The 25,007-nt window shown below is 38.5% G+C and overlaps 1 protein-coding gene across 2 annotated transcripts in view; it reads right to left on the reverse strand.

The window, feature by feature from the left end:
* Positions 1-25,007, reverse strand: part of PXDNL (peroxidasin like) — a 330,955-nt gene that overhangs the window by 211,282 nt on the left and 94,666 nt on the right. For both annotated transcript variants that reach the window (XM_030795454.1, XM_030795455.1), the window contains one exon: positions 21,572-21,643. In XM_030795454.1, the coding sequence (XP_030651314.1) occupies positions 21,572-21,643 (72 nt within the window). The remainder of the gene's footprint in view (positions 1-21,571; positions 21,644-25,007) is intronic.

A 25,007-nucleotide genomic window follows, 5' to 3' on the forward strand; every position in this document is an offset into this window, starting at 1 on the left:
AACACTAAATGGAACTGAAGAGGTCTGGTCCCCAACAGTTTTCACACAATTACATAAAAAATGAATGTCTGAGGAAGTGATTTTTGCAACAAACATGCTCTGAGGTGTAGAAAAGTAAGTTAAGAAGATGACATTTTCACGACTTCTATTTCGTAGGTACCTGAACTCAATGTTTATAAAAATCCATTTAAAGCCCAAACCTAACGTGCTTACTGGCTGGTGCCTGGCACAGAGTTTATGCCAGATAAAGGCAGACTTTAGATAATGGGGCTTATAAAATACTGGTGATGATTGTTAGGCAAGGGTTGTAGACAGAAAAGGAAACATAAATCCCAGATAAGATTCGGATAGTATCTCTAGGACATGTAATACCTTTAAGGTAGAGATAATGATTCCTAACCCTGACCACACATTAGAATCTCGTGGGGAACTTTGAAAAAAACCACTGATGCCAGCACCCTCCTCCTGAGATTCTGATTCACTGTGAGTGTGGACAGGCAGTGCCTAGGTGATTCTAACATGCTGCAGGCTGGACACCCTCTGGCTGGGGACACTACTGAGCACCATGATAAGACAGAAAAGTTTTCACTAATCTCAACCTATCCTCTTAAAACATAACTTAGAAAAGGAAACTTAATCAGAAACTCAGACACATAAATTGGCAGCAATTGTTTACATAGTCACTTCAAAACCTATTCAGACCTATAAATTTTATTCTCCTCTCTAGCCATTTTAAAAACTGCACTGCTTGAAGCTGGACCTGAGTCCCCTACCTCCCTGTGATCCCAGCCAATCACAAGTACCTGTGAGCAAGCAAATAGCAACAGAGGGGGAAGAGAGACGTTCAGGTCCACCCCCTACTGACCTATTTCTCAGTGTGAGTGTCTGGGCCTTTTCCTTGGAAACCTTGAAGAGCCCCCAAAGGATATCAGAGAACTTCTCTGTTTTTAACATGTGCTTCCTATTGAAGAACAAACTTGGGCATTTTCAAAGTAAGTTATGCTCTTTACATCATACGGGTTTTATCTAGAATTGCACAGAAGAGGGAAAGGTCTTCAAATCCTATTTTTTTTTTCATGCAGTGTCCAAAAAAGAGGTTTTTCCAGTGTTAGACTCATGAGAAGGAATATCAGTGAGGAATCAGGATGGAATAGATTGGAAAAGCCACACCACTTCCAGCTAGCATGACATGCAGCCAATCCTGCCCCAGAAAAGGATGCTCTCACAACTTAACAATAGAGAATATACTATTTTCTCATCAAATGTATCTCAAACTTGTTACAAAGAATTACATAATGCAGAATAGAGCTACTCCTAGAGAGGTGCTTACAAACAGACTTTTACTGATGTGCAGGGAATACTATGAAATTGCAGTGCCCAAAACTGCTCTCCAGCCCTCGTATCCCTGAGGTTCTGTGAAAGAGACACCAGTAATTCTACCCAAGATACACAGGATGCTGTTTCCAGCCAAAAATGCGCTTTAATTTTTTCAAACAATTTAGATAACTAAAATTTTTGCTTTGGTATAATTCTACCAAAAATAACACATTTCATTTGTCTGTACATTTATAGTGTGTTTGGTGATAGAAATTCCAACAAACTGATCCATAGATTCAATATAATTTCAATTAGAATTCAGAGGGCTTGTTTTGTCAGACTGAGGGGATGATTAGAAATAGACAATCTAATTCTAAAATAGATATGAGAATGTAAACAATTTTAAAAATAAATCGGCCGGGTGCAGTGGCTCACGTCTGTAATCCCAGCACTTTGGGAGGCTGAGGCAGGTGGATCACTTGAGAGGTCAGGAGTTTGAGATCAGACTGGCCAACATGATGAAAACTCATCTCTACTAAAAATGCAAAAAATTAGGTGAGTGTGGTGGTGGGTGCCTGCAATCGCAGCTACTCATGAGGCTGAGGCAGGAGAATCACTTGAATCTGGGAAGCGGAGGTTGCAGTGAGCCGATATAGTGCCAGTGCACTCCAGTCTGGGCAACAAGAGCGAAACTCTATCTCAAATAAATAAATAAATAAATAAATAAATAAATAAATAAATATTGGAGACACTTTACTGTCTGATTTTAAGACTTGCTATAAATCACTAAACAAAAATAAGGGGAAAATCATGCAACTCTGTGGTGAATAATAATAATATATTTGTCTTTGTTTTTTGTTTTATGTTTTTTGTTTCTTCCTTCCCAATCTAAATTCCTTCCATTTATTTTCCTTTCCTTATTAGAATCATTAGAATCTCCAGTAAAATGCTGAGTTGAAATCATGTAAGCAGACATCCTTACCTTGTTCTTCACCTTAAGAGTTATTCAGTCTTTCACCACCGAGTATGAAATTCACCAAGGGTCTTTCCTAGACGTCTTTTCCCAGGTTAAGGAAGTTCTCATTTGTTCTTAATTTGATAAAGGTTTTCTGTCATGAATGGACATTAAATTTTTCCATATGCTTTTTCTGCATATATTGAGATGTTTTTATTATTTTTCTTTTTAATCTGTTAATATAATAAATTACATTTTTGTTTTCCGAATGATAAACTAACTTGCATTCCTAAAATTAAACTTACTTATGCATGATATATTTTTGTCTTTTTCTTCTATTGCTGAACTCAAATTTCTAATATTTGATTAAGGGATTTTGCTTTATTTTAATGAGAAATATGGTTATGTTGAAAGTCTTTTCTTATGTCTGTGATTTTGTTGTCATAAAATAATTCTAACTAATTAAAATGAGTTGAGAATTATCCCACTATAAGAATTTGTACAGAATTGAATTTGTTTGTTTCTTAAATATTTGTTAGAATTTAACAGTGAAGACATTTGGGTATAGAGTTTTGTTTTGTTTTGTTTTTCAATTGGAAAAATTTTAACTTCAAATACGATTTCTTTAAAAGATTTAGTTATGCAGTTTATCCTCTCTTCTTGAGTTAACTTTATACGTTGTATTTTTCACAAATATTTTCATTTCATTAAGTTGTCAAATTTACTAATATAAAACTCTTCAGGATGTTCCCTCTTTATCCATTTAATATGTGTATTATCTGTAATGAGATGCCCCCCTTCTTGATATTATGTGTCTTCTCCCTTTTTTGTGGTAGCTCAGCTTGAGGTCTATCAATATTATTACTCTTCTCAGCTATAATTTGTTCTGTTGACTTCTCTCTATTGTTGTTCAGTTATCTACTACTTTTTTTTTTAGACAGAGTCTTGCTCTGTCACCCAGGCTGGAGTGCAGTGGCACAATCTCAACCTCCGCCTCCCAGGTCTTCTGAGTACTGGGACTACAGGTGCATACCACCATGCCAGCTAAATTTTGTATTTTTAGTAGAGATGGGATTTCTCCATGTTGGCCAGGCTGGTCTTGAACTCCTGGCCTCAAGTGATCCATACACCTCAGCCTCCCAAAGTGCTGGGGTTACTGGCGTAAGCCACTGAGTCTGGACCAGTTATCTCTCTGGTCTCTGTCTATGGTTTAACTCTTATCTCTATTGTTTCCTTTCTTTTGCTTACTTTGAATACAATTCTCCATTTTTTGTCCTGATTCTTAAGGTAGAAGATTGCATCATTGATTTGAGGTTTTTATTAATTCCAAATATCACCATTTAATTTTATAAATTTCTATCTAACTTCTACTTTCTCTTTAGGTATATCCCCAAAATTTCTGAATATTGAGTTTTCATTCTTATTCTGTTTGAGATATTTAACTTTTCTTATAATGTCTTCTTTGACACATTGATTACTTAATAGGTCTAAATATTTGAGAATTTTTATGACATCTACTGTGTTCTAGCTTAATCCTGTTTTGATAGGAAAATATATTTTATATGACTTCAATCCTTTAAAATTTATTGAGCTTTATTATCTAATCCACATTATAATCTCTCTTGGAGAATGATACTTATGTGGTTGAAAAAGTTGTGTATTCTTCTGGCTTTGGGTGTAGTGCTCTATTAATATCAGTTAGGTCAAGTTGGTTGATTTTGTTATTCGGGTCTTCTTTATACTTACTTTCTGTCTGCTTGTTCTATCAGTTACTAAAAGAGGAGCGTGGAATTTGTTTATTTATTTTTTCAGTTGTATCACGTTTTGGCACCTTGTATTTTGTAACTCTTGTATGATGTGCTTGCCTGGTAATTTTTGATTGGATGATGGAAACTGTGATTTTTAGTTTCTTGGGTGCAGATTTTGTTATTATTTTTGGGAAGAATATTGCACTTTCAGCCAGTCACAGTGGCTTATGCCTATAATCCCAGAACTTTGGGGGACCAAGGCATGCGGATCACAAGGTCAATAGATTGAGACCAGCCTGACCAACATGGTGAAATCTTGTCTCTACTAAAAATACAAAAATTAGCTGGGCATGGTGGCACGTGCCTATAGTCCCAGCTACTCGGGAGGCTGAGGCAGGAGGATCGCTTGAACCTGGGAGGCGTAGGTTGCAGTGAGCCAAGATCATACCACTACACTCTGGCCTGGCAACAGAGTGAGACTCCATCAAAAAAAAAAAAGAATATTGGACTTTCTTCTGCCACGCAGTTACATTTCTTGGGATCAGTTTTGAGAGGTGACAGCGTGCTGGCAGTCCTCACAGCCCTCGCTCGCTCTCCGCACCTCCTCTGCCTGGGTTCCCACTTTGGTGGCACTTGAGGAGCCCTTCAGCCCACCGCTGCACTGTGGGAGCCCCTTTCTGGGCTGGTCAAGGCAGGAGCTGGCTCCCTCAGCTTGCAGGGAGGTGTGGAGGGAGAGGCGCGAGCGGGAACCGGGGCTGTGCGCGGCGCTTGTGGGCCAGCTGGAGTTCCAGGTGGGTGTGGGTTTGGCGGGTCCCCCCACTCAGAGCAGCCGGCTGGCCCTGCCGGCCCTGGGCAATGAGGGGCTTAGCACCCAGGCCAGCGGCTGCGGAGGGTGTACTGGGTCCCCCATCAGTGCCAGCCCACCGGCGCTGTGCTCGATTTCTCACCGGGCCTTAGCTGCCTTCCCCCGGGGCAGGGCTCGGGACCTGCAGTCTGCCATGCCTGAGCCTCCCACCCCCTCCATGGGCTCCTGTGCGGCCCGAGCCTCCCCGACGAGCGCCACCCCCTGCTCCACGGAGCCCAGTCCCATCGACCACCCAAGGGCTGAGGAGTGTGAGCGCATGGCGCAGGCCTGGCAGGCAGCTCCACCTGCAGCCCTGGTGCGGGATCCACTGGGTGAAGCCAGCTGGGCTCCTGAGTCTGGTGGAGATGTGGAGAACCTTTATGTCTAGCTCAGGGATTGTGAATACACCAATCGGCACTCTGTATCTAGCTCAAGGTTTGCAAACACACCAATCAGCACCCTGTGTCTAGCTCAGGGTTTGTGAGTTCACCAATCGACACTCTGTATCTAGCTGCTCTGGTGGGGCCTTGGAAAACCTTTGTGTCTAGCTCAGGGATTGTAAATACACCAATTGGCACTCTGTATCTAGCTCAAGGTTTGCAGACACACCAATCAGCACCCTGTGTCTAGCTCAGAGTTTGTGAGTGCACCAATCGACACTCTGTATCTAGCTGCTCTGGTGGGGCCTTGGAGATACTCTGTATCTAACTGATCTGATGGGGAAGTGGAGAACTTTTATGTCTAGCTCAGGGATGGTAAACGCACCAATCAGTGCCCTGTCAGAACAGACCACTCGGCTCTACCAATCAGCAGGACGTGGGTGGGGCCCGATAACAGAATAAAAGCAGGCTGCCTGAGCCAGCAGTGGTAACTTGCTCGGGTCCCCTTCCACACTGTGGAAGCTTTGTTCTTTCGCTCTTTGCAATAAATCTTGCTACTGCTCACTCACTGGGTCCACACTGCTTTTATGAGCTGTAACACTCACCGCGAAGGTCCGCAGCTTCACTCCTGAGCCAGCAAGACCACGAACCCACCAGAAGGAAGAAACTCTGAACACATCCGAACATCAGAAGGAACAAACTCCCGACGCGCCACCTTTAGAACTGTAACACTCACCGCAGGAGTCCGCGGCTTCATTCTTGAAGTCAGTGAGACCAAGAACCCACCAATTCGGGACACAGTTTGATCCTTTCAGGTTTACTTTTGTGCTTTATAGAGTAAGCCCAGAATGATCTTCATAATAGGGCTCATATAGCCTTTCTACTAAGGTGACACCTTTCTGAGGGCTCCATCCAATGCTATGCAGCAAGGTCTTTCAACCCTAGCTGGTAGTAACACAAAGTATTCCCTACCCTGAGTGATTTCTGGGAAGTTTTTGGCCCAGGAATTTTTACTGGTTCTTTTCTAGCCACAAGTAGTTTCCTCTGACATGTGCAGATCAGTGTCCGGCCAAAGATTTTAGGGGAAGCCGCTGCAGGTCTCCAGGGCTCTCTGTGTAGCTCCCTGCTCACTGGTCTCCTACACCACTAATTTTCACACTAGGCTTCCTGAGCCCCAGTCTCTGTCTCTTCAACTCGGCAAGCCTGATGGTCTCTGGTTGGGAACCCTTCTCTGTACTTCAGCATGGAAACCACCTCTGGAAAGCACCAAAGAAAACTCACGGAGATCACCCCGTGTGTCCCTTCCCTCATGGACCACAGCCCCTCGCAGCCTGCTCTCCAGTTCTCCAACACTGCCGTTTCACGTTTTCTGGTTTTCTAGGAGTTTTTTTAAGCAGAATATTAATCTGGTCTCTCCTATTCTATCATGGTCAAAAGCAGAAACTTGTCTCTGTTTTATAATTCAATGAAAACTCTCCCAGATATTATATATCAAAGGTGCTTTTTGTACTAATAAGTTGCTAGTCATCATGATGGAAAAAAATTACAGTAAATAAAGTCTTTTGTAAAGAACATTTACCACCACAATAGTCTATGTTTTATTCTGAATTTCAGGCTTTAATTTATTTTGAGAAAGGGGGAAAAAAAGAGTATCCTCAACATTTAAAAACTGGTTTGGCACTCAAGGGCAGTCCATGGTATTCTCCTATTAAATATTACCAAACAGAACACAGTCTCAGACAAGGTTACTCTGAGACCATGATAAAATAAGCCAAAGCAATCCTACTTTATAATTTTGTCGCAGCATAGACAAAAGCAAGTTTATTGTATATTATGGACTGAATGCTTATGTTCCATATAATTCATATGTTGAAATCTTAACCCCAAATATAATAGTATTTGGAGACAGGGCCTTTGAGAGGTAATAGAATTAGATTAGATCACAAGGGTAGGGCCCTTCTGATGGAATTAATGCCCTTATAAAAAAAAAAAGAGAGAGAGAGAGAAGTCGACCAGGTGCTGTGGCTCATTTCTGTAATCTCAGCACTTTTGGAGGCCGAAGCAGATGAATCACCTGAGGTCAGCAGTTTGAGACCAGCCTGACCAATATGGTGAAACTCCGTCTCTACTAAAAATAAAAAAATTAGGCTGGGATGGTGGGAGGCGCCTGTAATCCCAGCTACTCAGGAGGCTGAGGTAGGAGAATCGCTTGAACCCAGAAGGCAGAGGTTGCAGTAAGCCAAGATTGCACCATTGCACTCCAGCCCAGGTGACAAAGCCAGACTCCATCTCAAAAAAAAAAAAAGAAATAAAATGAGAAACTCCTTCAAAATAAACTAGACAGATCAAGAAAGATCAAAAGAATTAAGTTAATGGTACTTTATATCACTGGCTAAATTAATTATGTATTTAAAAATACACCATTTAAAGTTAGCTCTGTCAGAAAGTAATTGCTGAAATAATAATAACAAAATAATTAATATGGTAACAAAGAAAATAGGTATTATTATTTCAGAATCTGCTCTTACCAAGTGTTTCATACATTACCTCTAGATTTCAGAACCAGCCTGTCAAATCACTGTTATTATTCTCATTTTATAAACAATACCAAGAAACTAAGATTTAGAATTTTGAAGCGGAATTCTCAAGATCAAAGAGCTAAGTGCCAAACTTTCACTCAATTCAAACTCAGGTCTGTTTGATTTCCAAGACTTTATGCTCAGTGATACTACTCTGCCTCTTTCCATAAATTTAGTAGATGATAAGACAAAAAGTTTACATTCAATACATGATGCAATATGTAGCAGTTTTATACAGGTATAGAAGCCTGCTGTTGTCTAAAAAAGGTACTCTAGTAAAATATCCCACTTAGAAATAAGTAAACAGGTAAAGAAAAGAAGAGATAATAAATATAAGGCTATGTACTGAAGAGGAAATGTAAGTTAAAAAATAATAACTATGGGCGGATCACAAGCTCAGGAGATTGAGACAATCCTGGCTAACATGGTGAAACCCCTTCTCTACTAAAAATACAAAAAATTTGCTGGGCATGGTGGCGTGCACCTGTAATCCCAGCTACTTGGGAGGCTGATGGAGAAGAATCGCTTGAACCTGGGAGATGGAGGTTGCAGTGAGTCGAGATCATGCCATTGCACTCCAGCCTGGTGACAGAGTGAGACTCCATATCAAAAAAAAAAAAAAAAGAAAGAAATAATGACTAGTCAAAATGGATTATAACACTTCTAGTTCAATGGTCATATGAAGAACATGGCTAGAAGATACAATTTTTACAAAAGAGATATTTGGTGCCTACTAAGGAGGCAAGAAAAAAGAAAAATTTATTGGCAAGGATAATCAATAAAAATATGAAAATATGTTAGCTCTATCAGTGAAATAAAGGCAGAAATTGTAGATGAAGAATAACTGAAAGCAGGATGATTGATTAACATCAGCATTATTAAACGGTGCTTTCTAAGAACATACCGATTACTCTTGTTCTGAAAAGTGGAGTGATTAAAGAGTCCTCTGTGCCATTTGTAGAGCAGAAACATCCAGCTAACAGGATGTGTATGTAAAAGGAGAAACTAATACCTAATCAAAAGGTCTTTGCCTTTGGTAAAAGTTCATTATATTCTCTCAAGTCCGATCATTTTAAAGTATGATATGCTTTATGCAACTGAGCATGCTCATGCAACTGAGCATGAACTTTCCTGAACAAAATCTGGGGTGGAGGGTGAACATGAAGTGCAGATATGAGCACAGAAGCTCCAGCAGATGGTGCAGGCAGGTGGGGAGGGGTGAGGCCTGATAATAAATTATCATCCATTTTCTTTCATAAAAATTCGGTGATTATAATTCTTACAAGATGATTACTCCTCCCTATGCTATCTTCTGCACTGACACAATCAATATAACATCAGGTTATTCTTCAGAACTATCTAGCCCCCACTGATGCTTAAAGTAACATTTTTGTTTATTCTATGACATTGTTGTGTTTACCAAATTTCTCCTGATGTAGCCAACACATAGAAAATAACCTAACGCAACATAAAGAGAACACTTTTACTTGAAGCAAGTGTAGTTTGGCAAATTTTCAATTGGCAAACAAGAAAAGAATAAGGCTAACAAATCCTTCTTCAATATCCCTTCCTCACCCCCCACAACCTACTTTTTAGAGTCAAGGGCTATGTCATGAAGCCAACGGGAAAATCAAAAAGTGTATTTTTATACTAATTGTGAACATTTATGTCTGTAGCAGAATTGGCATTTCTATACTGTGCTACTGTCAAGACCTCCGAAAAGATCTATTATTTATCTCTGCCTTCCTCAAAAATAAATTTAATTTAAAATGGATGATGTACAATAAGAAACATTAAAATAAAGGCAGTATAAAGAACAAATATCTCAGGCACCTTAAGATCTATCATTGTTTTGCCAAGATATACTGAAGTAAAATTGACTTTCAGAGTTATGATTAAAATTATGATAAATTTTAAGGATTATAGATTACATGTTTGGAAACCAAAAATTCTCTTTGAATAGTGATTCACAACAGCATGGAATCAGTTTTAAAATAGAAAGCAAAAATGTCTGTTTTCTTGGCTTTAAATACTAAGATTACTCAATATTAGTAAGACCAGTAATTATTATCAGAATATAAAGCACTTACTGCTGAGAATTATGTGCATTTTAAATGGGAATTAGAACTTTTCATATGCTAATTTTTATAAGCCATCTGTAAATATATTTGATGAAAAACATCACAGTGATAAGGGCTTTCCATTTTGTCTTTATTTAAAAATGTATACTTGATTGGTTAATGTGATGATTCAGCAATATAGTAAAAATTACCTAAAGCATGACACAATTTAAGATTATTTTTTAAAAACATGAAGGCACATATTTTGTCACAGTGATAGTTTATTAGTCATTGTCTTAGTTTGTTTTGTACTGCTCTTAAAAAAATATCACAGACTGGGTAATTTATAATGAATAGAAACATTGGCTCATGGCTCTGAAGGCTGGGAAGTCCAAGATTGAGAGGCCAATCATCCCCTCAATCCTATGTCATCCCATGGCAGAAGGGCATCCCATGGTCTTATGGCATCCCATGGCAGAAGGGCAAAGAGAGGGTGAGAGAGAGCCAAAAGGGAAAAAAGCACATCCTTTCATAAGGAACCCAATCCCAAGATGTGGAACTCACCCCCACAGTAATGGCATTAATCTATTCATGAGGGCACAGCCTTCTTGGTCTAATCACCTCTTAAAAGTCCAACCTCTTAATACTGCTACAAGGCAATTAAATTTCAACTTGATATTCAGAGGAAACAAACATTCAAACTTAGGTCTGTCTTACATACAAAATATGTTAATTTCATCTCTATAGCTTCAAAATCTTAACTCATTCCAGCATCAACTGAAAAGTCTAAAAGTCCAAAGTCTCATTTAAATCAGATATGGATGGGTAGGGGGGATGATGGATAGAAGACAGGACTAACGTGCAGCTCCCATTTGAACAGACAGAACAGCATCTGGAGACTTATATTATGAACTCTTGCTTCAGTAACCACTATGGGAACATATGAGGAAAACCAAAAGAATTCACAGACCCTTTATAGCAGTTGCTTGCTGCTACAAGTGCTGTGAGACAGCCAGAAAACTGTGAGTTCCTAAATTGTTAGAGGGGGGAAATTCAGCCTCTGAACATGCATTCTCACTGGGGAACCTAAAAATCCAGATCACAAGAGAAGGATTTAACCTTACCTATTGCTGAAATGGATTTAAGGAGCTGAGTCTATAGCCATACCACCCTGAACGTGCCTGATCTTGTTTGATCTCAAAAGCTAAGCAAGATCCGGCCTGGTTAGTACTTGGATGGGATTTAGGGAGCTGAGTGAAATATAAAAGTAGATAAAGCAGCACAAAGAGCCTGTAGGCACTCCTGGTCACCAACCTGAGTTCAGGGAAGCCATTCTTATCCTTACCTCACAGAAGTCCTTGGGGAAGGGAAGGCAGCTAGCAGAATTGGGGAGGGGCCACAGGGTAAAGGAAGCTCCTAGTCGAACTTGGTAATAATTGCAACTGAGCATAAACTTTCCTGAATAAAATCTGGGGTGGAGGGTGAACATGAAGTGCAGAAATGAGCACAGAAACTCCAGCAGATGGTGCAAGCAGGCAGGGAGGGGCAAGGCCTGAGAGCCCTACTTGCTTTCTCAGTTAGCAGGCTTGTAGCCTGGGGCAAGATCTCAGCCCTGCACAAAGGCTGCATGGATATAAACTCAGTGCAGATGGGCGGGGCACAGCAGGAGTGAGACTGGCCTTGCTGACTCCATGGGAACAGGGTAAGGCCTGTCACTGCTGGCTTCCCCCAATTCTCTGACAACCTGTATGAAGCAGCAGAGGCAGTCATAATGCCCCTTGGAACACAACTCCATTGGCCAAAGAACCACCCCCTCAGTCCCCCACAGTGGCAGCAGCAAGCCCCACCAAAGAAGAGTCTGAGCTCCGTACTGCCCAACCCTGCCCCCACCTGATGGTTTTCTCTACCCGCCCTGATAGCCAAAGGCAAAAGACATAAACTGTTGGGAGCTCTATGGCCCTGCCCATCACCTGAGAAACCTGAGTACCTATCCTGACCAATGTAGGGCAAACCCATATCCCTGTCCTATTGCCACAGCTGGTACTCTCTAGAAAACACCACCTCCTGGCTGGAGGCCACCAACTGAAGCTATTATTTCAACTCATTACAGAACAACCCTGCTCCAAAGAAGGAGCGAACAACAGCAAATTTCACCAGCTGCAACACCTTGGCTAACTACAGATCCTGACTCTGGCCATGTGATAGCTTCATCACTAGCAAAATCAGCATTCAAGAAAACCAGCACACTAAATAAAACTCCAATGACAGACTCCAACAGAGTCCACTTCACTCCCCCACAACCTCCACCAGAGCAGGTACTGGTATCCATGGCTGGGAGACCTAAAGACAGATCACAACACAAGACTCTTTGCAGACACTCTCCAGCACCAGCCTAGAGCCCAGTAGCCCTGCTGGGTGGCTAGACCCAGAAGGGCAATAATGGTTACCTAAGTCTGGCTCAAAGATAACCCTATCCCTAGGGGAAAGGGGAGAACACCACATCAAGGGATCACCCCATGGGACAAGAGAAACTGAACAGCAGCCCTTGAGTCCCAGATCTTTCCACTGAAACAGTCAACCCAAATGAAAAGGAACCAGAAAAGTAATTCTGAAAGTATGACAAAACGACTTTCTACGACATCCCCAAAAGCTCACACTAGCTCTCTAGCAATGGATCCAAAGAAGAAATCTCTGAATTGCCAGATAAAGAATTCAGAAAGTTGATTATTAAGCTACTCAGGGAAGCACCAGAGAAAGTTGAAGAAGATTTTTTTAAAAATACAGAATATGAATGAAAAAGTCTGCAGAGAAATAGATATCATAAAGAAAACACAATCACAACTTCTAGAAATGAAAGACACACTTAGAGAAATACAAATACACTGGAAAGTTTTGAACTATAGAATCACACCAGTAGAAGAAACAACTTCAGAATTCAAAAAAAAAACAAAAAAAAAAGGCTTTTGAATTAGCCCAACCTGACAAAGACAAAGAAAAAAGAATTTTAAAAATAAAGCCTCCCAGAAATTTGGAATTATGTTAAACAACCAAACATTAGAATAATTGGTGTTCCTGAAGAAGAGAAATCTAAAACTTTGGAAAACTTATTTGAGGGAATAATCAAGGAAATCTTCCCTGATCTTTCTAGAGGTCTAGACATCCAAATACAAGAAGCTCAAAGAGTACTCAGGAAATTTAACACAAAAAAATCATCACCTAGCCACATAGTTATCATGTTATCTAAATTCAAGATGAAAGGAAAAATCTTAAGAGCTGTGAAGCAAAAGCACCAGGTAGTCTATAAAGGAAAACTTAGCAGATTAGCAGCAGAAACCCTACTAACCAGGATTGGGGTTCTATCTTTAGCCTCCTTAAACAAAATAACTGTCAGTCAAGAATTTTGTATCCAGCAAAAGTAAGTTTCATAAACGAAGGAGAGATAAAGTATATTTCAGACAAACAAATGCTGAGAGAATTCACCTCTATCAACCCAGCACTACAAAAATATGTTAACTCTTGAAACAAACCCTCAAAATACACCAAAATAGAACCTCTGTAAAGCACAAATCTCATAGGACCTATAAAACATAACACAGTGGAAAAAAAAAACAAGGTATTCAGGCAATAACTAGCACAATAAACAGGACAGTATTTCACATCTCAATACTGGCATTGAATGTAAATGGCCTAAAGGATCCACTTAAAAGATACTGGATGGCAGAATGTATAAAAATCCAACAACAAAGTCTTACTGTCTTCAAGAGATCCACCTAACACATAAGGACTCACATAAACTTAAGGCAAAGGGGTGGGAAAATGGATTTCATGCAAATGGAAACCAAAGGCAAGCAGGAATAGCTATTCTTACATCAGACAAAACACACTATAAAGCAATAACAGTTTAAAAAGACAAAAAGAGACATTATATAATGCTAAAAGGATTAGCCCAATAGAAAAATATCACAATTTTAAATACATATGCACATAACACTGGAGCTCCCAAATTTATAAAACAATTACTACTAAACCTAAGAAATGAGATAGATAGCAACACAATTATAATGGGGACTTCAGTACTCCACTGACAGCACTGGACCAGTCATCAAGATGGAAAGTCGACAAAGAAGCAACGGACTTAAACTATACCCTAGGGAAAATGGACTTAACAGATATTTACAGAGCATTCTACCCAATAACTGAAGAATATGTTTTTTCATCAGCACATGGAACATTCTCCAAGATAGAATATTATGACTGGCCACAAAACAAGTCTCAAGAAATTTAAGAAAACTGAAATTATATCAAGTACTCTGTCAGATCACAGGGGAATAAAATTGGAAATTCACTCTAAAAGGAATCCTCAAAAATATACAAGTACATGGAAATTAAATAATCTGCCCCTGAATGATCTTTAGGCCAAAATTAAATCAAGATGGAAATTGAAAAATTGTTCAAACTGAATGATGATATTGACACAACTTATCAAAACCTCTGGGATACAGAAAAAGCAGTTCTAAGAGGAAAGTTCATAGCATTAAATGCATACATCAAAAAATCTAAAAGAGCACAAACAGACAATCCAGGCTCACATCTCAAGGAACTAGAGAAACAAAAACAAACCAAACCCAAAACCAGCAGAAGAAAAGAAATAACAATGATCAGAGCAGAACTAAATGAAATGGAAACAAACAATACAATACAAAAGATAAATACAACAAAAAGCTGGTTCTCTGAAAAGATACAAAAATCAATAGACCATTAGTGAGATTAACCAAGAAAAGAAGGGAGAAGATCCAAATAAGCTCACTCAGAAATGAAATGGGAGATATTAAAACCAATACCACAGAAATATAAAAGATCACTTGAGGCTACTATGAGCACTTTCATGTGCACAAACTAGAAAACCTAGAGGAGATGAATAAATTCCTGGAAATATACAAACCTCCTACATTAAACCTGGAAGAAATAGAAACTCTGAACAGACCAATAACAAGTAGTGAGATTGAACCAGTAATAAAAAATGGCCAATAACAACAACAACAAAAAGTCCAAGACCAGATGGATTCACAGCTGAATTCTCTCAGACATTCAAATAAGAATTGGTTCCAATCCTACTGAAACTATTCCAAAAGATAAAGAAAGAGAGAATCCTCCCTAAATCATTCTATGAGGCCACTATTATCATAATACCAAAATGAGGAGATGATGTAACAAAAAAAGAAAACTACAGACCAATGTCCCTGATGAACATGAGGCAAAAATCCTCAACAAAAACCTAGCTAACCAAATCCAACAGCATATCAAAAAGATAATATACAACGATCAAGTGGGTTTCATACCATGGATATAGGGTTGGTTTAACATACGCTAGTCAATAAATGTGATACACCACATAAACAGAACTAAAACAAAAAATCATATTATTATCTCAGTAGATGCAGAAAAAGCATTTGACAAAATTCAGCATCCTTTATGATTAAAACCCTCAGCAAAATTTGCATAGAAGGGACATACCCTAAGTTAATAAAAACCATCTATGACAAACCCACAGCCAACATTATACTGAAAGCACTACCACTGAGAACTGGAACAAGACAAGGATGCTCACTTTCACCACTTTTATTCAGCATAGTACTGGAAGTCCTAGCCAGAGCAATCAGACAAGAGAAAGAAAGAAAGGGCATCCTAATCAGTAAAGAGGAAGTCAAACTGTTGCTGTTTGCCAATGATATGATTGTACCAGAAAACCCTAAAGACTCATCCAAAAAGCTCTTAGATCTGATAAATGAATTCAGTTAACTTTCAGAATACAAAATCAATGTACAGAAATCAGTAGCACTGCTATACACCAACAGTGGCCAAGCTGAGAACCAAATCAAGAACTCAGCCCCTTTTACAACAGCTGAAAAACAAAAAACAAGCAAACAAACAAAAACCTTATGAATATACCTAACCAAAGAGGTAAAAGATCTCTAAAACAAAAACTAAAAAATGCTGCTGAAAGAAATCATAGATGACACAAACAAATGGAAACACATCCTATGTTCACAGATGGGTAGAATCAGTATTATGAAAATGACCATACTGCCAAAAGCAATCTATAAATTCAATACAATTTCCATCAAAATATCACTATAATCCTTCATAGAACTATGAAAAAAATCCTAAAATTCATATGGAACCAAAAAAGAACCCACAAAAGCAAGACTAAGCAAAAAGAACAAATCTGGAGGCATCACATTATCTGACTATAAACTATACTACAAGGTTATAAATACCAAAACAGCATGGTACTACTGGTATAAAAACAGGCAAGTAGAACAATGGAATGAAATAAAGAACTCAGAAATAAAGCCAAATACTTACAGCCAACTGATCTTCAGCAAAGCAAATAAAAACATAAAGTGGGGAAAGGAGACCCTATTTAACAAATGGTGTTGGGATCATTGGAAAGCCACACACAGAAGAATCAGACTGGATCCTTTCCTCATCTAATACAAAAATCAACTCAAGATGGGTCAAAGACGTAAATCTAAGACCTGAAACCATAAAAATTCTAGAAGATAACATTGTAAAAACTCTTCTAGACATTGGCCTAGGCAAAGACTTCATGACCAAGAACCCAAAAGCAAATGCAACAAAAACAAAGATAAATTGATGGGACTTAATTAAACTGAAAAACCTCTGCACAGCAAAAGAAGCAATCAGCAGAGTAAAAGACAGCCGACAGAGTGGGAGAAAATATTTGCAAACTATGCATCTGACAAAGGACTAACATCCAGAATCTATAAGGGAACTAAAACAAATCAGTCAGAAAAATGCAAGTAATCCCATCAAAAAGTGGGCTAAGGACATGAATAGACAATGCTAAAAAGAAGGTATACAAATGGCCAACAAATATATGAAAAAATGCTCAACATCACTCATTATCAGGAAAATGCAAATCAAAACCACAATGCGATACTACCTTACTCCTGCAAGAATGGCCATAATGTAATTAAAAAACCAAAACATATCAGATGTTAGTGTGGATGTGGTTAAAAAGGAACACTTTTACAATGCTAGTGGGGCAACCACTAATACAACCACTATGGAAAACAGTATGAAGATTCTTCAAGAACTAAAAGTAGAACTACCATTTGATCCAGCAATCCCATTACTGGGTATCTACCCACAGAAAAAGAAGTTATTATATAAAACAGACACATGCACAACTATGTTTACAGCAGCACAATTTGCAGTTGCAAAAATATGGAACCAGCTTGAATGCCCATCAACCAACAAGTGGAAAACGAAAATGTGGTGTATATATACCATGAAATACTACTCAGCCATAAAAATAAATGAAATAATGGCACTTGCAGTAACCTGGATGGATTTGGAGACCATTATTCTAAGTGCAGTAACTCAGAAATGGAAAGCCAAATATCATATGTTCTCACAAGTGCGAGCTAAGCTATGAGGATGCAAAGGCATTAGAATTATATAAGGGACTCTAGGTACTCAGAGTAAGGATGGAAGTGGGGGTGAGGGATCAAAGACTACACATTGGGTGCAGTGTACACTGTTCAGGTGTTGGGTGCACCAAAATCTCAAAAATCACCACTAAAGAACTTATTCATGTAACCAAACACCATGTGTTCCCCCCAAAACTATTGAAATGATAATAGTAACAATAATAAAAGATAGACAAAAAATTAAATAAATCAGATATGGGTGAGACTCAAGGCATGATTCATCCTGAGGCAAATTCCCCCATAGCTGTGAGCCTGTGAAATCAAAACCAGTTACATGCTTCCAAAATGCAATGTGGGGCATACATAGAATAGACATTCCCATTACAAAAGGGAAAAACAGGCAAGAAAAAAGGAGCAACTGTTCCCAAGTAAGCCCACAACCCAACAGGGTGAACAACATTAAATCCTAAGGCTCTAGAATTATCTTCCTTCACTCAGTGTCCTGCCTCCTGGACAAGGTGGGGTAGGGGTTGGGCCCCCAAGGCCTCAAGCAGCCCAAGCACTGTGGCTCAGTACACCCAAAGCTCTCATGGGTTGAAATCTTGTGCCTGCAGGTCTCCCAGGCTGACACTGCACACTGGCAGCTCAATAGTTCTGGGATCTTGGTGGCAGTCCCATTCCTATCACTGCACTAGGCATTGCCCTCATATGGGCTGTCTGCAACGGCTCTGCTCCTGTGAAAAGGCACTGCCTGGGGCCCCAGGCTGTCCAAGACATCCTTTGAAATCTAGGTGGAGACCATTTTTGACCCCATAGCCCACTCATTCTGTGCATCTGCAGAATTAATACCAAACTGCGGACTCTGTAAGTAAGTGTATAAAATATGCTTTTTAAAGATGTTCTTCATCATTTAGTTTAATGCCTTGCTGTGAGAAGTTTATATATGTGCATTGAAAACATGAAATGAGTGTGTTACTTCAAAGATGCATGGTGAGCTGCTTTATTACAGTGAATTGAACCGCTTCCCAAACAATGAACTCTGTAAACAAATGTACAAATATGCATTTAAAAGATGTTCCTTATCATTTAGTTTATTGCCTTATTGTGAGGGATTATATATATATATATATATATATATATATACACACACACTGAAAATATAAATCTGGGTATATTACTTCAAAGATGCATTGTGAAGCACTTTATTAAAATGAATTGAACTGTTTAGCACTGTGAACTTTTTAACCACATGTTTAAGACATGCTTTTTAAAGATGTCCCTTGCCCTTGTGTTCTAAGCCATAATGTGAGGAGTTTATATATCCACATTTAAAAGATGAATCGAAGTATGTTACTTCAAGGATGTATTGTGAGCTGACTTATTACAGTGAATTGGACTGTTTACCATTCTGTGAATTCTGTAAACAAGCATATAAAATGTTTTTTAAAGATGTTCTTTACCAATAAGTTTAAAGACTTATTGTGTGAGGTTTACAAATACATACTAAAACATAAATCTGCTGCCAAGGCTTACCACTTGCATTCCTCAAATTAGGGGCACAATCCACACCTAAGCCCACTTGAGTGACAGCTGAGGTGACCAAGGAGCACTGTTTGGGAATTTGGGGGACAGAGACTGAAGGTGGTGCAGGGTAGTGAATGCTGATTTTTTTCAGGCATGCTGAGCTGCTCTCTTGAGGCTGCCTCAAAGATCTCTGAAATGAATTGGGTGTCATTCTCCCATTGTCTTGATGAATGGCACCTGGCTTATTTTATCTACACTAATCCCTTTATCAAAGGATCAACTGGCTGCACCCTTGCACTTTTTTTTGTTCTTTACTTGGCCAGGCAGTGAATTTTCTAAATCTTTACGTTCCACTTCCGTTTTAATTATAAATGTCATCTTTAAATCATTCATCTCTTCCCACATTTTACTCTAGGCACTTAATAGAAGCTGTGCAGCTCCTTCAACATTTTGCTTAGAAATTTATTCCACCAGATGTACCAGTTCATTCTCTTAAATTCAGCCTTACATAAAGCCCTCTGGTATGGACACAATTCAGCCAAGTTATTTGCCATGTTAGAAAATAATGACCTTTACTCCAGTTTCCATTACCTTGTTCCTCATTTCTGTCCAAGACCCCATCAGAATTTCCTTACTGTTCATATTTATACCAGTTTTCTGATCATAGCTACTTAAGCAACCTCTAAGAAGTTTTAGACTTTCCCCACAGCTCTCCTTTTCTTTTGAGCCTTTTGAGCCCTTGCCAGAATTGCCTTTAATGATCTTTTCATGGTAATACAAGCTTTTTCTATCCTGGTTCTCCAGATTCTTCCCATTTCTACCCATTATCCAGTTCCAAAGTCACTTCCAAATATTCAGGTGTTTGTCATAGTAACACCCTACTCTTTGGTACCAGTTCTCTTTCTGAGTCATTTTGTGCTGCTATAACAGAGTACCACAGATGGAGTAATTCATAATGAACAGCAATTCGTTGGCTCACAATTCTAGAGGCTGGGAATTCCAAGATTGAAGGGCCAGCATCCTTTAAGGGCCTTCCTGCAGTATAATCCCATGGCAAAAGGGCAAGAGAGGGCAAGAGAGGGAGAGCAAGAAGAAGCCAAGTCTGTCCTTTTATAAGTAACCCACTCCCATGATAAAGAGCTTGCTCCCACAATAAGAAACTTACTTCCACAATGACAACATTAATCTATTCATTACCTTTCATGGTCTAATCACCCCTTAAAGTTCCCACTTCTTAATGCTCCTACAATGGCAATTAAATTTCAGCATGAGTTTCAAACCATAGCAGTCATGTAAAAGGAAATTAATAAGAGACAAAAGTAGAGCAAAGGCAATTTAAAAAATTTTTTTGATTGGTTGACTGTGTTTTAATACTATAACCTAACAGTTCGGCCTTCTATGAAAAAGAAATTTACATTACTTCTAACCATATTTATTACAGAAATAATTTAAAATCATGTTTTGAAATTAAGAAACCACATTGAATATGGAAACAAATTTCAGGATCAAAAGCTCCTGATATACAGAAATCCTGCCAATACTTAAAAACCAGTCTGCATTCTACATATCCGAGTTTCAGAACTATCCCATAGGTTGTCATCAATGGGAAAAGTCTTTTTAATTACCTAATTAGTATTTGTGTTTCAAACACTTGGAATTGAGAGAAATCTATAAATAAAACATCAAATTGCAGTTTAGTAGCAGTATTAGTACACAATATGACTTTTTGATATTGAAGAATTCATATTTCACACTGAAATTATGATGGTGAATCTGAGGTTTTCATAAAGTATCAAATGCCAAAAAGTACACTAAGATAGCAGTCAGTTTGAGTTGTAATAATAATGCTACAGGGCTCCATGCTAGGCATGGAGGCTCATGACTATAATCTCAGCACTTTGGGAATCCGAGGTGGGCAGATCTCTTGAGGCCAAAAGTTCAAGACCAGCCTGGCCAATGTGGTGAAACCCTGTCTCTACTAAAAATATAGAAATTAGCTGGGCATGGTGGGGCATACCTATAATCCCAGCTACTTGGGAGGCTGAGGCACAAGAATTACTTGAACCCAGGAGGCGGATGAGCTGTGATGGGACAACTGCACTCCAGTCTGGGCAACAGAGAGAGACTCTGCCTCAAAAATAATAATAATGATAATAATAATAATACAGACTCTTAATTTGGGGCAAATCATTTAACAAACGTTGAAGTTAATTTTATTATCTGTAAAATGAGAGGTATAATCCCATGTTTTGGAAGTTCTAGTGTCAGTTAAAAGCTTGAACTTGTTTCATAAATTATAGTCACAGCTATAAATTACCTTCTATAAAATGCCTATTTTAAGTCAAGTAATAAACATTTTTGCTTAATAAACATTATTGCTCTTTGCATGCAGTACCTTAACATGCACCACAGAAATATGTGCATTTCAGGATTTGGAAACAAAGGTTCACAGAGGGTAAGTTGCCCAATGTAACACAAGTAATAAATGTAGTGCTGGAATTCCAGCTGAGTTCTGTCGGTCTTCCTATCCTTATGCCAACTCAATCATACCTTCTGATTTTTATCCAACTGATGACAGATATTCAATCATTTAAGCCACATGGAAAAGCTTAAAATAATTGTTCAGCTATCACATAATGGCATTTAAAAAGCTGTCTATTTGAACTGTCACCATGAGTGATTTAATAAAAAAGTTTCTATTACTTACAGATGTTCCAAAGATATGAGTCCTTTAAATGTTTGCTTATCTAGTGCATGGATTTCATTCTTATACAGGTACCTGGAAAATATATAGAAACTCATTAAATTATAAATTAGTAGAGATACCACAAGTCTTAGATACAAACTTTTTAAACTATAAGCTGTGAAACTTAGGAGCTTTGTGGGATGTCCATAGATTCTCTAACAATATATAGAAACTGTTATTTCACTTAAATGTGTTCAATTGGTAAGAGTTCTAAGCCTCTCATCAAATTCTCAAATGGATCCTTAGTTCAAAATATTAAGAAGCATAGAGTATTTGTGGAGAAATTCTGACTAATGGAGTCGTATATACTGAGTAACAACTTCTCTAAGAAAAATATAAGTTTGACTACAAACAATTTTTTAAAATTTATTTTATGACACAATATATTCAACTGGTATAAAGCTGGCAAATACCACCGTGGGATTCATCTTAAGGGGATAAAAGCATTTTAGAGATGCATAAGATGAATTTTGATCCTCCAGTGGCTGCTGTTGAAAAGTGGCAGGAAAGAATACTATAAATGGATTTATAAATATGATGGTACAATTAATCTTTACCAAAGAGTTTAAAGAAAACAATTTATGTGACATATGAGCACTTTCTCCATCGTTTTTCTTCAACCATAGGTTAGCAAGGTGATTTCTTCTCCACACTCTTTGTTAATGTCATGAAAACAAAGCCATGGATCTTTTCTACTTGTGCCTCTCAGGGTTTGAGACAATCAGAATTCCTGAAACCTTCTATCAGGTGTCTTCGGAATGTGCTCTCGCATATTGTCAGTGCATCAGAATCACCTGGTGGTTTGTTAAACACACCAATTCTAAAGTTCACCCACAAACCTACTCAATCGGACTCTCTCAGGATATTTTCTAGATAATTCAATTGCAGCTCATCTGCAGTCCTGCCTTAAAGGCCATCAAAATCACAATTCTGCCTAAAAATAAAGAAGGGACTGATTTTCTATAATTTGCTTAGTTAAGCTTTGAAAGTTCCAAACCAGTTTCTTTTCCCCCAGTTTAGGACTCCAGTCAGTTTCTAAAAGTAGCAGTGACTAGTGTGGATTTATATCTAACTAGATATTGTTTTTCCTCAGCATTAATTGATACTTCAGAAGATTTTGCTTTTACTCCAAATCTCAAAAATATAGCTACGTGTTAGAATTCAAGAAATACAGTGACCTACAAAGGGACTTAAACTCCCACACAATAATAATGGGAGATTTTAACACCCCACTGTCACCATTAGACAGATCATCGAGACAGAAAGTTAACAAGGATATCCAGGAATTGAACTCAGCTCTAAACAAAGTGGACCTAATAGACATCTACAGAACTCTCCACCCCAAGTCAACAGAATATACATTTTTTTCAGCACCACACCACACCTATTCCAAAATTGACCACATAGTTGGAAGTAAAGCTCTCCTCAGCAAATGTAAAAGAACAGAAATTATAACAAACTCTCTCTCAGACCACAGTGCAATCAAACGAGAACTCAGGATTAAGAAACTCACTCAAAACCGCTCAACTACATGGAAACTGAACAACCTGCTCCTGAACGACTATTGGGTACATAATGAAATGAAGGCAGAAATAAAGATGTTCTTTGAAACCAACGAGAACAAAGACACAACATACCAGAATCTTTGGGACACATTCAAAGCAGTGTGTAGAGGGAAATTTATAGCAGTAAATGCCCACAAGAGAAAGCAGGAAAGATCCAAAATTGACACCCTAACATCACAATTAAAAGAACTTGAAAAGCAAGAGCAAACACATACAAAAGCTAGCAGAAGGCTAGAAATAACTAAAATCAGAGCAGAACTGAAGGAAATAGAGACACAAAAAACCCTTCAAAAAATTAATGAATCCAGGAGCTGGTTTTTTGAGAAGATCAACAAAATTGATAGACTGCTAGCAAGACTAATAAAGAAGAAAAGAGAGAAGAATCAAATAGATGCAATAAAAAATGAAAAAGGGGATATCACCACCGATCCCACAGAAATACAATCTACCATCAGAGAATACTACAAACACCTCTATGCAAATAAACTAGAAAATCTAGAAGAAATGGATAAATTCCTCGACAAATACATCCTCCCAAGACTAAATCAGGAAGAAGTCGAATCTCTGAATAGACCAATAACAGGTTCTGAAATTGTGGCAATAATCAATAGCTTACCAACCAAAAAGAGTCCAGGACCTGATGGATTCACAGCTGAATTCTACCAGAGGTACAAGGAGGAACTGGTACCATTCCTTCTGAAACTATTCCAATCGATAGAAAAAGAGGGAATCCTCCCTAACACATTTTATGAGGCCAGCATCGTCCTGATACCAAAGCCAGGCAGAGACGTAACCAAAAAAGAGAATTTTAGACCAATATCCTTGATGAATATTGATGCAAAAATCCTCAATAAAATACTGGCAAACTGAATCCAGCAGCACATCAAAAAGCTTATCCACCATGATCAAGTGGGCTTCATCCCTGGGATGCAAGGCTGGTTCAACATATGCAAATCAATAAATGTAATCCAGCATATAAACAGAACCAAAGACAAAAACCACATGATTATCTCAATAGATGCAGAAAAGGCCTTTGACAAAATTCAACAACGCTTCATGCTAAAAACTCTCAATAAATTAGGTATTGATGGGACGTATCTCAAAATAATAAGAGCTATATATGACAAACCCACAGCCAATATCATACTGAATGGGCAAAAACTGGAAGCATTCCCTTTGAAAACTGGCACAAGACAGGGATGCCCTCTCTCACTGCTCCTATTCAACATAGTGCTGAAAGTTCTGGCCAGGGCAATCAGGCAGGAGAAGGAAATAAAGGGTATTCAATTAGGAAAAGAGGAAGTCAAATTGTCCCTGTTTGCAGATGACATGATTGTATATCTAGAAAATCCCATTGTCTCAGCCCAAAATCTCCTTAAGCTGATTAGCAACTTCAGCAAAGTCTCAGGATACAAAATCAATGTACAAAAATCACAAGCATTCTTGTACACCAATCACAGACAAACAGAGAGCCAAATCATGAGTGAACTCCCATTCACAATTGCTTCAAAGAGAATAAAATACCTAGGAATCCAACTTACAAGGGATGTGAAGGACCTCTTCAAGGAGAACTACAAACCACTGCTCAATGAAATAAAAGAGGATACAAACAAATGGAAGAACATTCCATGCTCATGGGTTGGAAGAATCAATATTGTGAAAATGGCCATACAGCCCAAGGTAATTTATAGATTCAATGCCATCCCCATCAAGCTACCAATGACTTTCTTCACAGAATTCGAAAAAACTACTTTAAAGTTCATATGGAACCAAAAAAGAGCCCGCATTGCCAAGTCAATCCTAAGCCAAAAGAACAAAGCTGGAGGCATCAC

The sequence above is a fragment of the Nomascus leucogenys genome, chromosome 16 (assembly GCF_006542625.1).
Source record: "Nomascus leucogenys isolate Asia chromosome 16, Asia_NLE_v1, whole genome shotgun sequence".
NCBI lineage: Eukaryota > Metazoa > Chordata > Mammalia > Primates > Hylobatidae > Nomascus > Nomascus leucogenys.